General features: G+C 34.7%; 1 protein-coding gene across 1 annotated transcript; it reads left to right on the forward strand.

Moving 5' to 3' along the window:
- Positions 1-8,254: 8,254 nt before the first annotated feature.
- LOC121991435 (nucleobase-ascorbate transporter 12-like) lies at positions 8,255-9,386 on the forward strand (the record flags this gene model as incomplete). The annotated part of the gene is made up of 3 exons (XM_042545437.1): positions 8,255-8,411; positions 8,521-8,807; positions 9,049-9,386. Coding segments are annotated over 3 exons (666 nt in total), but the record flags the coding sequence as incomplete, so codon positions are not given.
- Between the last annotated feature and the right edge of the window lie 5,365 nt (positions 9,387-14,751).

The raw sequence follows: 14,751 nt of genomic DNA on the forward strand, positions 1-14,751 counted from the left end.
AATCGATCATCTTTAGAATTAATCGACGTAACTCAAATACCTAATATCAACTTTAAAAAAATGATGATAGCCTTCTAAACAATGATGCAACAATATAATGTCTTCTTAATTTTATAGGCATCAATTTTTTAATTTCCTATGCATTTGAAGATTGAATTTCAAACTTAGTAAATTAACGAATAAATTTTCTTTAAAAAATGATTGACTTAAGATAGTCATCTTTTATTTATTTTGATAGTAAAATTTTATAAAATTGAATCGATTAATCGATTTAAATTGAATAACGAGTGCCAATTAAAAAAAAAAGATGACAATATTAAAATTTCCAATTTTTTGCCCAACCAGGAAAATAAGTTTATGAAATTATCAAATCGTGCAAAGTAATTTCAAAATTATCAGTTTATCCCTATCATTCGGTTGATTTTTCATCCAGTCGAATCGATTTTCCTCTAACCGAAATGTTGAAATTTTGAACCAAGTAGTCAATTGTTTTTTTTTTATCAAAGTCAATTTTAGATAAAATCATTTAATGAACCAAACAGTCTTAAATTGACACGAAACTAGTTCATATATGTTCGATTATCTCTCTGATTATATCATGCTCTCAAAAGTCGTTTAACTTAATATATTAAGAGCAGTAATTTTTTGAATAATAATGTATTTGAAAATTTTAATTCGTGTTCAAGAAATAAGTACTCTTATTATTAGATCAAATTGGTATTTAAGAACATGGATGTAATCAAAAGAGATAGACGAACATATAAGAATGAGTTTCATGTCAATCCGAGATCATTTGATCCATCAACTGATTACTTAAAATGTTAACATTTCGATATAGAGTAAAATTTATTCGACTGATAAAAAAAGTCAATAGACTGATAAAAGTAAAATAGAAAATGGATACGTAGTTTAGTAATTTTGAAATTATCCTATAAGTTAGTAATTTCAAAAATTTGCATACATGATTATGTAAAAACCTAGAATATCTACAAGGACCAAATACTTGAAATTAAGTGTAATTTAATGTTTATAAAGTTAAACAATAAATGAAGACAATGCATGCAAGTAACAAATATCAGATAAACTACGTTGGTTAGATGAAGCAATGAAGAGAAGCGAAAATACTCATTACAATTAAATGGGAACAACATTATTGATGATTTAATGTTTATATAAGTATGATTATACAATATGATCACTTTGTCAAACCCAAAATAATCAGCTAGCGATTAATTATGAGATAATTTCGACATCCTAATTAAACCAAAATAAGTATGCTATTAATGAAACTTGCAGCATCTTGAATAAACTAGTTTTGGCCTTCAAGATCATCACAAATTTTATGTTCCATAATCCTGATCAGCTCGCCATTTGGTGTGTAATAGTTTAAAAGTTTGGATTCCTTAAAGCAACAAAAGACTATTAAAAACTTTGCTAGCAGCAATACCGTGAAGATATAGGATGTCATAATATTCTCCTAGCAACATCTTAATCTAAATAGAAGAATAAATCGCATTTGACTAACTCTAAATGAGACTACCGTCAGATACATTATAACAACAAATGAATATGGAAGACCAGTCATCCGCATACATTTCAAGATGTCAAGCAAACAAAAATATAGAGATCTTGAAATTGAAAAACAACCAAATAAGCTTTAGATCACATGACAATATCACAAATTTCCATTGAATGCTCTCTACTTGTGTCGTTATGTCCATGTTGATACATGTCCATGTTGATACAGAGCATATACAAAAATATAGCACTTATACCGATTTTATTCAACTTTCCCCAATGTTTATTCTTTCAAGAGATACAAGAACCTAATCTGAGAAGTGATTCAAGAAAATTAAAGAACTGACAAATGTAAATGGACGATCACAAGTAACCTAATCTGAGAAGTCATTCAAGAAAATCAAGAACTGGACATTTACAATGAAATCAAAAAAGAGAACAAAAGACCTACCGACCGATCATGAATTGATAGATTATATTGTTAATCTCCTAGTCGGCGGAGATTGAATCAGGGGGATTGGAGTTGAGGATGTTTATTCTTTCAAGAAATACAAGAACCTAATCTGAGAAGTGATTCAAGAAAACTAAAGAACTGGGCAAATGTAAATGGACGATCACAAGTAACCTAATCTGAGAAGTCATTCAAGAAAACCAAAAACTGGACATTTACAATGAAATCAAAAGAGAGAACAAAAGACCTACCAACCGATCGTGAATTGATAGATTATATCGTTGAGCTCCTAGTCGGCGGAGATTGAATTGGGGGGTTTGGAGTTGAGGATGATCTGTCTATTTTGGAAACTAGAGTTGAGGGTCATTTCAGAAAGTTTGAAGGTGATCTCGATGGTCTGACTATCGTCAATATTGGGAATATAGCCATAAAATAGATATTTATAATTAAACAAGATTATTTGTTCGATATAAACAAAATTGTTTTATTGTGAAAAATTTTAAAAAATTGTTTAATCTAAATTTTCACACCTTCACATCTACCAGCTGTCAGGACAAGAGTTGTTGGTCACATCAAAGAGGATTCCTTCGATCTGGCTATCGCTAGAACTGGAGTAGTTGGTGGTCTGGGAGTTTGACTCGGTGGGAAGAGGTAGCGGAGGCAAGAAAAGGAGTCGGAGAACTGTTTGAACTCATTTCCGGTGGGAAGATGAGTTGGAAGTAGCAAGAAGAATTGTCGTCGAAGAACCATGAGGAAGACTCTGTCGTTCGACGCTGGCAAAGTCGTTGGCGTAGGTGCCGGCAAATTTGTCTGCCTCCACGCTTGCATTGGCGGCAACTTCGACGTGGCATTTTCAAGGATAGATCAAGGGAGAGTCGGTGAAGATAGGATGTGATGATGGGATGGAAGTTTATATAGGCATTATCGAGGGAGAGTCGGTGGGCAATTTCAAAGGAGAGATCGAGTGAGAGTTATTGTGTTTCTAACTTTCTTCTATTGGATTTAATATTTCTTAAGGTAGGCTCACATGTGATTTAAGTGACTTGTAATACCGAAACTCATTAAGTAATCTAACTTAAGTTTATTGGATATGGATTTAATAGGTAGAACCCTTTAGCTCAATCCGTTACTATCTATGGGTTGATAACATATTGAATTCCTATATAAAAGGGAGATCCCTAAGGGTTTAGAGTATCATCTTGATCTAGTTTTTTTGTTACCCCACTACAAGAATTTTTACATTCAACAACACCCAATAGACAACGCTTTTTAATAAAAACGTTGTCGTTCTTTGTTTTACAACGCTTTTAGTGAAAAGCGTTGTCTATGGTATTTACTTTTTACTAAAGACAACGGTTTTTAATGAAGTGTTGTCTTTAGTGTTGTTGTTTATGGTCAAAGACAACATTTTTTTAAAAAACGTTTTTTAAAGTGTTGTGTATGTTTCCCCTAAACTCACTTAAAATAAATTCGCAGCCCTCGCTTTGCTAAACTCTAAACCCTCAACGCGCGCGCGCCTTCTCCTCACCACTCCTCTCCACGAGTGCCTTCTCCTCTCCTTCTCCTCTCCACGAGCGCCTTCTCCTCTCCACTCCTCTCCACGAGCGCCTTCTCCTCTCCACCAGCGCCTTCTCCTCTCCTTGCCGCGTGATCTCCTCTGAACCCTAATCTCGACCCAAACTCCTCACGCAAAACTCCTCACGCCGGCCCAACTCCTCCAAGTCGAGATCCCTAATCTCGCATTTCCCCATCTCCTCAATCAAAGTCAGCTTACCCTTCCTAATCCGCCACCATCTCTGACGCCGGCCGACGCCATCTCTGACGGCAGATCTAGCCGCTACCTCTGGGCGAAGCCACCGCATCCGCCGCCAGAGCTGCCCCCTTTTCCCTCTGCACGCTGACGCGTTGACGGAGCATCCGCCGCCGGAGCCACAACGGCGCTCCACGGACTTCCTGTTCTCAGCGGCGGCCTGTAGTGTTCTCTTTGATTCTTGGTCCCTCGTTTCTTGCTTTGTTTCGCGTCGCCGTTGCGGCTGGTTGACTTGCGGATCCACGCTGAGGCTTCGATTTTGTCATTTCTGTTTTTGTCTTCGAATCTTTTAGGCAATGAAGTTTCTGGATTGGTACTTGAAGATTGGCGCGGTATCGGCGCTGATCGGAGCGTCCATGGAGGTATTCATGATCCACACTGGTTTCTGTAAGTCGTCATCCTTCTTTTCGCCCTGTACTGTTCTTATTCATTTATTTGATGTCTTATGTGGTCTTCCTGCGCTTTGCTTTACCCTAGTGGCGAAAATCGTGTAACCTCTCTTGTCCTAAGCTCCTTGTTTTTTCCCCCTCCACAAGGGGAAGTTCCTGCACTATAGGTCTGTGAATCCGGAGAAAGTTATTGTTTGATTTAGTTAAAGTTGTCCTTTTTTATGTTGGTTACAAATTGAATTCCTATGATGAAGGCAATCATGGAATTGGTTTGGGATGGATTGGGAGTAGGGGCGTTAAACTTCTGAAAAGAGGTACATAGTGAGGGTAACTGGGTACACCTCTATCGAATGAATTGACCATTGTTCAGGTTTTGGCAATGCATTCAGGAGCTTACTCTTCCAAACATTTTATATAGCAAAAGGATCGTTATAATTAATTCCTGATGTTTTATTGAATTAGGAAGTTCCTTGGTGGCTTACCTTGTCTTATAGTGATATTCATTATTATTATAGCATTATAAACTAAATATAATCAACATGTTTTTTTTTTAATATTTTAGGGTCAATCAGTTGCATTGACATTGGAATCTTGCTCAAATATTGTTGCATATGGTACAATTGTTTGTTTCAATGGCATGGAAAAAATGCTTCATGGTATTCCATTTCCCAAGAATTGCATTCGAGTCTCCATTGATCAAGCAGTGGACAAATCCGCTCCTTTGCCATATCCAATTCCAAGTGAATGTGAAGTAATTGGTGATGCCATAGGAACTGTTGTGGCTTGGCCTGAACAGCAGATTGTGAAGCAAGATGAGGTATATGAGATATTATATTTCTAATTATATTGTCACTTTATTATTATATTTCTAATTATATTGCCACTTTATTATTATTCAACCTAGCTATCTAACTTGTTTATATTTGAAATTATTAGAAGCCTAGAAGGAAGAAGTTTGAACGAAAAAAATCAAAACCTACTTTGTCAACAAGTGTCCCAAGAGCATTACATATGTTATATTGTTACAATAAGCATGCTCTAGATGGAGGAAAATGTATATCAATGTGCTTAGATAATGAAGTGTTTGATGAAGATTGTGAACTTTTTCTTGACCTTGAGGACATCAATTCTTTGTATCATTTGGAGTCAATTTCAGGAAATTTGATCGTTGCCTACATATGGTAAGTAAGTTTATTTAAGCAATTTCAACAACTTTTTCATCACATGTTTGCTTCCCAATTTTAGCAACTTATTATGGTTTATTGTTACAATTTCACCAACTTATTATGAGTGATCATTATTTTTTAATCCACATGATTGTTTTGTATCTAAATTTTATTATTTAGTATCTAAATATTATTTTCTCAGTTGCAACTGCATTGCTTTACTTATGCTGGGAAATTACTGCATTGCTTTTGTTGGGAAATTCTAATATCTAGCAAGACAGAAAATCCCTGATTTGAACTGCAAGAAGTTTACTAATATTGTTGTGTGAACAAGTTTACTCTTGAAAAATTCAACTTCTAGTAATTTTCTCATACCATGTTATTCTCATTAAGTTAATAGTTCATCATTTCTATTGAGAGGTTTACTAATATCAATTGATGTGGTACACTTTACATAAATATAGCTCATTCATTTTCAACCGGCCCTTAATGTTTGCCTCTGCCATTTGTTCTTCTAGACAGGAAGTACTTTGCTCATATCTTTTTTCTTGTATATTTTTAAGTATCTTAAATGTGCTTGTCCTCAAGAAATAAAAGAATTTGCATGTATACATTTCTGGTATGTTTAATATGCAAGATTGTTCATAGTAAGTTCTCATGTATGGATGTTACTATCATCAGCCATAACTTAGTGTTATGAGTGATCATTATTTTTTCCAACTTATTATGAGTGTTTTGTATCTAAATTTTATTATTTAGTATCTAAATATTTTTTTTCTTTGCAATGATAGGTGTCTGTATAAAAAGATGGTGAAAGATACCAAGACAAAGAAATTCAGATTTATGAATCCTCACAAACTCCCATATCTGGCAAAAACGGCACAAGACAAATCAGTTAAGCTTGAAACCCTGAATCAAAGGGCAACTCTTTTAGCAGATAAGCTGACAAGTGCATCAACAGATCAACTAGTGTTAGTGCCATGTAATGTCGGGTAAGCAAGAAGTAAAACATCACTTTCAATTGCTTCCTTTCGATAATTTATTCAATTTTATGATCTAATCCTATGTATTTGCCTAGTTTCCATTGGAATCTTAGTGTTATTGAACCTTACAAGGATGCTATTTACTGTTGGATTCCCTAAGTTGCCGCATTCGCGATGATGATTCAAAATACGTAATGGAAATGTGAGTTCAGATTTCTTTTAGTAAATATTTATTATAATAAAAATCTTATTTAACAAATATTCTTAACGTATGAAGGGCCTTAAAATTGTTTAATTCAACCAAGGAAGGAAAGGTAGGAAAAATGTTAAGTGGGAAGTAGTTAAGGTATGTGTACTTTTGTTTAACATATATTGTAATGTGTATAATTTTCATTAACAATTTGACTCTAATTACTATATATAGGATCCTCAACAACCGGATGCGAAACAATGTGGTTTTTTTGTGATGCGATTTATGAGAGAAATTATTGAAGAAGTTGAGACTATTGAGAGAGATTCGCTGCAATCAATAGTAACATTATTTAGCTTATCTCAAATTATTTGACATAAACTATTTAAAATTGCAAAGTGATCAGTGTTGATTATTTTTTCCATTAACATAAATTGTGTATGCTCACAGTTCACAAAAATAGGGTACTCTCGTGAACAAATTGATGAGGTTCGGTCTGAGTTGGCGGAGTGCATACAAGATCATATTTATGAATAGGTATGGAATGATAGTTGCCATAATTCTATTTAGATTTAAGTTCATGGAATGGTGATTTTTTTTGGTGGAATCATAGTTAATGCCAATTTTTTTGATGCAGTGCATAGTTACCAGATCGACCTTGAGCGATTGACCCAAAGAAAAGTTGTCATTGAAGTTTAAAACTTGTGAAAATTTTTAGTGAATGATGATGTTTTGTGAATGATGATGTTTTGGAAAAATTGTCACTTAGGTGAAAGGATGTTTTCTGGATTAATATGCAAGTACAAAGCACTGTATTATATGTTATTCTGTAAAGTTCTGTCAGTGTAAATTATCTAGTTTCTTTATCTAGCTTTTGTTCCACTATTGGGTTTGTTTTTCTAATAATTACTCGTGCAGCAAAATACTGAGCAAGAAGCAGTAGATCTTATAATCAGGTAAAGTAGAAAAAGTTAACTACTTCATTATGCTTTCATCTTAGTATTTGTATATTTGATTTGTCTTCTTTGAACCAGCTTCAAGTCAAAAAGCCAGATCCTCTAGATAGCTGTTAAAAATAAGGTATTATTTGGTTTGTCAGTGATCTTAATATTTGGTAATATTTGGTCTTTGATGCTCACGACAGAGTTCCAATGTGCATGATTACCTTGTTCAAGTAGATTGCTCGCTGCCTCAGTAGCTCGCATTTTCAGGTTTGTTTCATCATTGATATTCCTTCTTTTTAGTGTTCTATATTAAAAGGAAATACTAACTGTCGATGAGATTGTTATCCTCTTGCTTGAACATGAACCAAAGTATATAAATTTGACCTTTTGATCTGAAAGTATAAAAAAAAAGTTAATTGGATACTAGTTTTTTATTTTTTTTTTGCAGTTGCATTTGTTGTATTTTCATATGTTTCTCAGTGAACTTCTAAACAATTCTTTTTTCATTAATTTATTAAGGCTTATTATAAGTTTCAGTTTGATGGTGCAAATTGTTTTCTTTTGTAATTCATCTGTTTCTTCTTTGGTTTAGGAAAGTTGAAGTGAATCCCTTGATAGCTGTTTCATAGGTTTGTTCCATTATTTTCCAGTACGTACTGGAATCACTATCAATAGCCCTCAAGGACTGTTTACAACCTTGCAATCAAATTAATTGGACTTATAATCTAATGTATGGTCATCTGGAGCATGAATATTGGAGGATTCATGAATGACTCTTCGGATGATGAATGTATGTCATTTAATATTGGTTCATCTCTAGTGTCTTGGCTGCACTTTGGGGCACAGGAGTCGCTTCAACCACTCTCACTGAGAATATTCACACTATTGCTACAACTAAAATGGGTAGTCGGAGAGCTATTGAGCTCGGTGCTGTCATTCTCATTCTGTTATCTTTTGTTGGTAAGCACCAATGCTATTTCTCCTCGCTATACATCAAAAGAAAGAATTCTTGTTACTTTTTTTTTCTTCCTGTTATCTAGCAATTGTTGCCATCCCAATTTTTGATCAGGGAAAATAGGAGGATTTATAGCTTCTATCCCAGATGTCATGGTGGCTGGTCTTCTTTGCTGTATGTGGGCCATGATTGCTGCTCTGGGCTTGTCAAACCTGCGATACAGCGAGACTGGAAGCTCCAGGAATAATATCATAATTGGCCTCTCATTGTTTCTCTCATTATCAGTACCTGCCTACTTCCAGCAATATGGACTTATTCCATCTTCAAATTCATCCGTTCCAAGTTACTTCCAACCATATGTTGTTGCATCTCATGGACCTATTCATACAAGTTCTCGAGGGGTATGTCTTCTTCTTCTCCTACAATGTTTGTGCTGATTATTACCCATGTGACCTTATATTAGTGTTTAGACTTGAAATATCAAGTTAGCACTTAGAAGTTACGTGGGGTATGATGCCCACATAATTATACTCTTGAATATATTCCCTTTGACAAATCAGTGATAGATAATCTAGTTCATAGGATCTTTCTGGAGTTTGAAGTTAGAATAGATCTGATTACTGATATGTGTGACAATTTCAGGTGAACTATGTTCTGAATACTTTGTTTTCATTTCACATGGTGATTGCATTTATTGTTGCATTTATTCTTGACAACACTGTTCCTGGGAGCCGTCAAGAACGTGGAGTATATGTTTGGTCTGAACCAGAGGCAGCAAAAAGGGAACCAGCCATTACCAAAGACTACGGCTTGCCTTTCAGAATCGGACGTATGTTCACATGGGTGAAATGGGTTGGCTTATAGCACATTGCGGACGGAAAAGATCCATTACCAAATTGACAGTTTTAACTTCATTCTTCCTTCTGCCACTACTAGTCTACTATTGGATCTTGTTCTAGGTTTAGCGATTTCACGAGTGAATTTTAAAACAACGGTTAGTCAATGATGAGGTTTTGTAAAACTTGTGTGTTTGAAAAATTATTGTCATGAAGTTAAGGATAACTTGTATGATACAAATTTAATTTGTGGATCAATATGTATACATTTTGTTTGTATAATATAAAGTTTTATTTATTTGTTAAATAGTCTTATTATAAAAATGATTGTGGTTGTGGATATTCAATTATATGTAAATTTTGAGTATTTTTTATAATTTTTGCTATTTAATTAAGAAAAACACTATTTTTTATAAATTTAAAAAGACAACGTTTTTAAGTAATAAAAGACAACGCTTAAAAAACAATGTCTTTGAGACCAACCACAACGCTTTTAAAGCGTTGTCTTTGATATGTGCATTTTTACAACAGCATCTATAACAACGCTTTTTAAGAACGAAAAGACAACGCTTAAAAAGCGTTGTCTTTTTGACCAACCACAACGCTTTTAAAGCGTTGTCTTTGATATGACTTTCTACAACACCATCTACAACATCACTTTTTAAGTACATACGACAACGCCAAAAAAGCGTTGTTGTTTAGCTTTTTTCTTGTAGTGCCCATTGACAAGAAGCTTTTCAGCGTCATCATCCCTAAGCCCCTTGGAAGATTCTCCTCGTTTATTTCCACTTATTCTTCTTCCTCAAGATCTTCTAGACGACGCTAAAGAACAAAAACATGGCTCTTCAATCAAGTTTTTTGTCATGCTTTTGTATTAATATATTATGTCACGTTTTTAATAAAACTAGATCTTCTTGTTCTTATTTTTTTCAATTTGAATTCTTATTTTAGTTGTCTAGAATTCATATAGTTAGGAAAAAACTTATGTCCTATTAATTGGTATCAGAGTTTTTAGTCGATTTATTGTTTGTATCCTAGATCAAGTTTTTCTAGTATAATACAAATTTTTGATTGTCGAAAATCATGTAAAAGAAAACTAGGATAGACTTTTTTTTTGAGTTTTTTAACTTTTCTTCGAAGAATACGAAGAATGAAGAAAATCATCACTATTTAGCATAATTTTAAGTAAAACTGTGATGGTTCAATCGATTACTTTAGTTGAGCAATCAATTGCCGAGTCTAAAATTTTGAACAAAAACAAGACTCGATTAGAATAAATTGAAATTGATTTGAAGGCACTAATTGATTAATTAATCGATTCCAATCGAGTATCATCCTTATTAAAAATTTTAGATTCGACAATTGATTGTTTGACTAAGTAATCGATTGAACCATCATAATTTTACTTAAAATTATGTTAAACAATAACGATATTCACCGTTCTTCGTATTCTTCGCAGAAAAGTAAAAAACTCAAAAAATAAGTCTATCTTAGTTTTCTCTTACATAATTTTCGATGATAAAAAATGTATATTATATTAAGAAAACTTGATCTTGCATATAAACAACAAATTGATGAAAAACTTTGAAACTAATTGATTGGACATGAGTTTTCTCCTAACCACATGAATTCTAGACAACCAAAATAAGAATTTGAATAGGAAATATAAAAACAAGAAAACCTAGTTTCATCAAAAACATGTCATAATATAGTAATAAACTTCCATCCCATCATCACATCCCATCTTCACCGACTCTCCCTCCATCTACCCTTGAAATTGTCACGTTGAAATCATCACCAACACATGCGTGGAGGTGGACAAGTTCGCAGGCGCCTACGCCAACGGCTTCGTCGGCATCGAGCGATAGAGTGTTCCTCATTGTTCTCCGACGACAATGCTTCTTGCTACTTCCAACTCATTTTCCCACCAGAAATGAGTTCGGACAGTTCTCTGACTCCTCTTCTTATCCCCGCTATCTCTTCCCACCAAATTCAAGCTCCCAAACCACCAACTACTTCAGTTCCGCCGATAGCCAGATCGAAGGGATCCTCTCTGATCGATTGACGAACTCTAACTTGCCTAACTCAACTCTAGGGTTCCCAAACCCAACATCCAATCAATCTTGACATGTTGGAACTCCTCATTACCTAGCATCCGGTCAACCTTGACCTGCTAGGACTTGTTCACCAAGTGTCCAATCAATCCCTTGACCCACTTGGACTTTTCTCCTTGTGTCAAGTATTTGGTTAATTCTTTGACCTATTTGGACTTCCAATCACTAGATGTCCGATCATCCTTGACCTACTTGGATTTCCATTGTTTGGCTTTACTCACTAGGACATTCTTACTGCCAAGCTTCACTCACTAGGACTTTCTCCTGGCTTTACTCACCAGAATTTCCATCTGCCTAGATTCACTCACTAGGTTTTTCACCTGGCTTCACTCATTAGGATTTTCTCACTGTCTGACTTCACTCACCAAGACTTTCCTTTTGTCTGACTTCACTCGCTAGGGCTTTTACCTAGTTTCACTCACTAAGATTTCCTTTTGTCTGGCTTCACTCATTAGGATCTTCAACACCAAGTATCCGGTCAATAATAATCCACTTGGATTTTCCTCTTCTGCCAACCTTCCCGTTAGACTTATCCTTGCCTAATCTCTAGTTAAGACTTTCCCAATCAAGTATCTGGTCAACCTTGACATACTTAACTCTTCTTTTTGTCAACTTGGTCAACCTTGACCAATCTCCCTAAACGGATGATTGCTCCTGCAATCTCCATACATTGTCAAAACAATCTTTATATATTGTCAAACATCGAAACTCACATATTACAACTCAAGCTTGAGTCAATTCAAGTTTAGTCAACCTGGTCAACCTTGACCTAAGGGAATTACACTAATAAGAATGGTGTAACTGAATGCCAAAATCATATCCTAAAAGATATGATAAAAAGTATGATGAATTTTACTTCTCTATTAGAGTCTTTGTGGGGAGAAACACTCAAGACTGAAGTTTACCTACTCAATAGAGTTCCTAGTAAGACAATAACTAAAACCACATTCGAGATGTGGACGGGTATGAAGTCTAACATTAGACATTTATACGTCTGGAGTTGTCCAACTGAAGCTAGCTTTTACAGGCCCAATGAAAGAAAACTGGATTTAAAAAAGGTTAGCTGTAATTTTGTAAGTTACTCTAAGATGTCAAAATGGTATAAATTTTATAATCCCTCTAATAGATCCTTCTTTGAAACTGGAAATGTCAAGTTCATTGAGGACAGTGGAAGTGATAAGGTCAGAGAAGTATCTTTTGAGAAACATGTTGGCAATCCTTCTGTAGTCACTGCTAGTGCAATCAGTAGCGGTGTGGTTATCATACCACATATTATGGGTATCACACATCTAGTGAGCATAGTGAACCAAGATATTCACATGATATCTCTAATGTAATTAGAGGAGTCTACCACTGAAATTTAAGTATTGCCTTATATTAATGAGCAAATATCTCAATCTCCTCAAATACAAGTGTGTTTAAGGTGATCCACAAGGGAAAGGAGAACCACAAATTCTCATGATTATATTTATCCACAAGAGCATGATTTTCATATAGGATTGAAAGTGATCCTATATCTTTCTAAGAAGTCAAACAATGCTCTAACCTTAAAAGGTGGATTAACGTTAATCTTGTCTGAAGGCTAAGGAGATGACGCGTTGGATTTAGTTGACGGTTTGTTGAAAGATAGAAGACTTTTTGAGATTCAAAAAAACTCCTCAATAATCCTATGCACAATCAAATGATCCAACAAAACGTTAGTGACCTAGGATCGTGGTGGGGATCTCTGGCTAGGTTTTTTTTACACTCAAGTCAGTTATCTCTCCAGAAGGTAGATGAAGAATAGTAAGGAAACTGCTTGCAAGAGGATAGGGTTTAGATGTAGATGCTTGCGTACCATGTTAACAAAAGAGGATCCATTTTTTATACCACCTCTCATTGTTAGGATATGCCCGATGCGGGTGTGTTCTAGAACACGTTTTGTAAAAATGTGCAGTGAAAAATAAAATAATAATGATTTTTAATTATTACATCACACATACCACACACATACAAAGATATAACATGTCAAATATGTTGCATAATTAAAATTTTACAGAAAGTAAATTTACACTAGGTATGCTTTAAGGATGACCTGTAACGAGAAGGACGTCAACCTTAGCAATGTTGTTAAACCTCGCCTATATTCGTATCCATGCTGAACTCCTCAAAACAACTCCTTGAGTACCTCTCCTCTATTTGTATTCATGTTGAACTCCTCAAAACAACTCCTTGAGTATAATTCTCTCCTTTGAAAGTTACAAGCCTCTCCTTGTGGTGGTCACAAAAACAAGAGGGAATAAATAATGAAACTTGTATCTAATTCTCTCCTAATTACATCTATATATAATCCTCATTAATAAGTTGGATTAAAAAGCCCAAATTTAACTCATTATCCTTTAACCAAAAATTAGTCCATTAACCCCTTAGTTTGATTCACAACTAAACTGAGTTGGTTCATGACTAATTCATGATTAAACCAAATATGGTTCAACTTTACCATAAGAGATGTAGTTCATCCGCACTTCCATCATAACAAATATTTCTATATTTGTCTAATATATGTTGATAAAGCTGAAAAATCACTTGTGTCACGAATAGGCTTATCAAATTAACAAATATATTCACTGAACCCCTTAACTACACAATCATGTTGTAATAACGAGCCCAAGATCGAACTTCGAGGAACCAATGGTAGGATGTAATATAAGATTGTATTTTATTCTTGTTTTTGGGGTTTTAATATAAAATGGGGGAGTTTAAGCCTTGAATCTAAATCTAACAAATGAAAGCACAACAATTAAGAAATTACTCTAATGCATAAACGAAACCTAACTAGGTGCCAATAATCCAACCATAATGTATTGTCACCCTACGTTGTGATTAAACCATTAACACATTCAAACTTAGAACGAAATAGCAGGACATAAATGAAACCTAATCTATAGCAAAATGTAAACCCTAACTTAGAACTTAAACACTAAACACTTAACCAAGCATCAATTAAACATGAATTAAACTTAAACAAGGGAATGAAATGCTAGATTACTTGCTAAAACATAATAAACATTAAAAGAAATCTGTTCTAAGCTATAAAACAGTAGCAAAATGAAATAAAATAGTAAACCAATCCATTCTCACAATCAATCTACACAATCTTCACGCTCTTGCTATCACATAAGAGGCCGAAGACGAGAACGCCCAACTCCGAACATCAGAGAAGAATCTCAGTGGCAAATCAGCTCCACGAATGTTCAACATTGTCGGCGGAACGCCCCCGACAAGCTAGAAACACCCAAAAACCAATAACCGACCGAAAATCTGGATTTCTGCAACCCACAAACTCTGAATCTGGAATGAAGCTGTGGATGATGGATTGTCGTCGGATGCGGTTCAGTAGCAATGGAGGAACGCCG

This window comes from Zingiber officinale, chromosome 6B (genome assembly GCF_018446385.1).
Source record: "Zingiber officinale cultivar Zhangliang chromosome 6B, Zo_v1.1, whole genome shotgun sequence".
Lineage (NCBI taxonomy): Eukaryota > Viridiplantae > Streptophyta > Magnoliopsida > Zingiberales > Zingiberaceae > Zingiber > Zingiber officinale.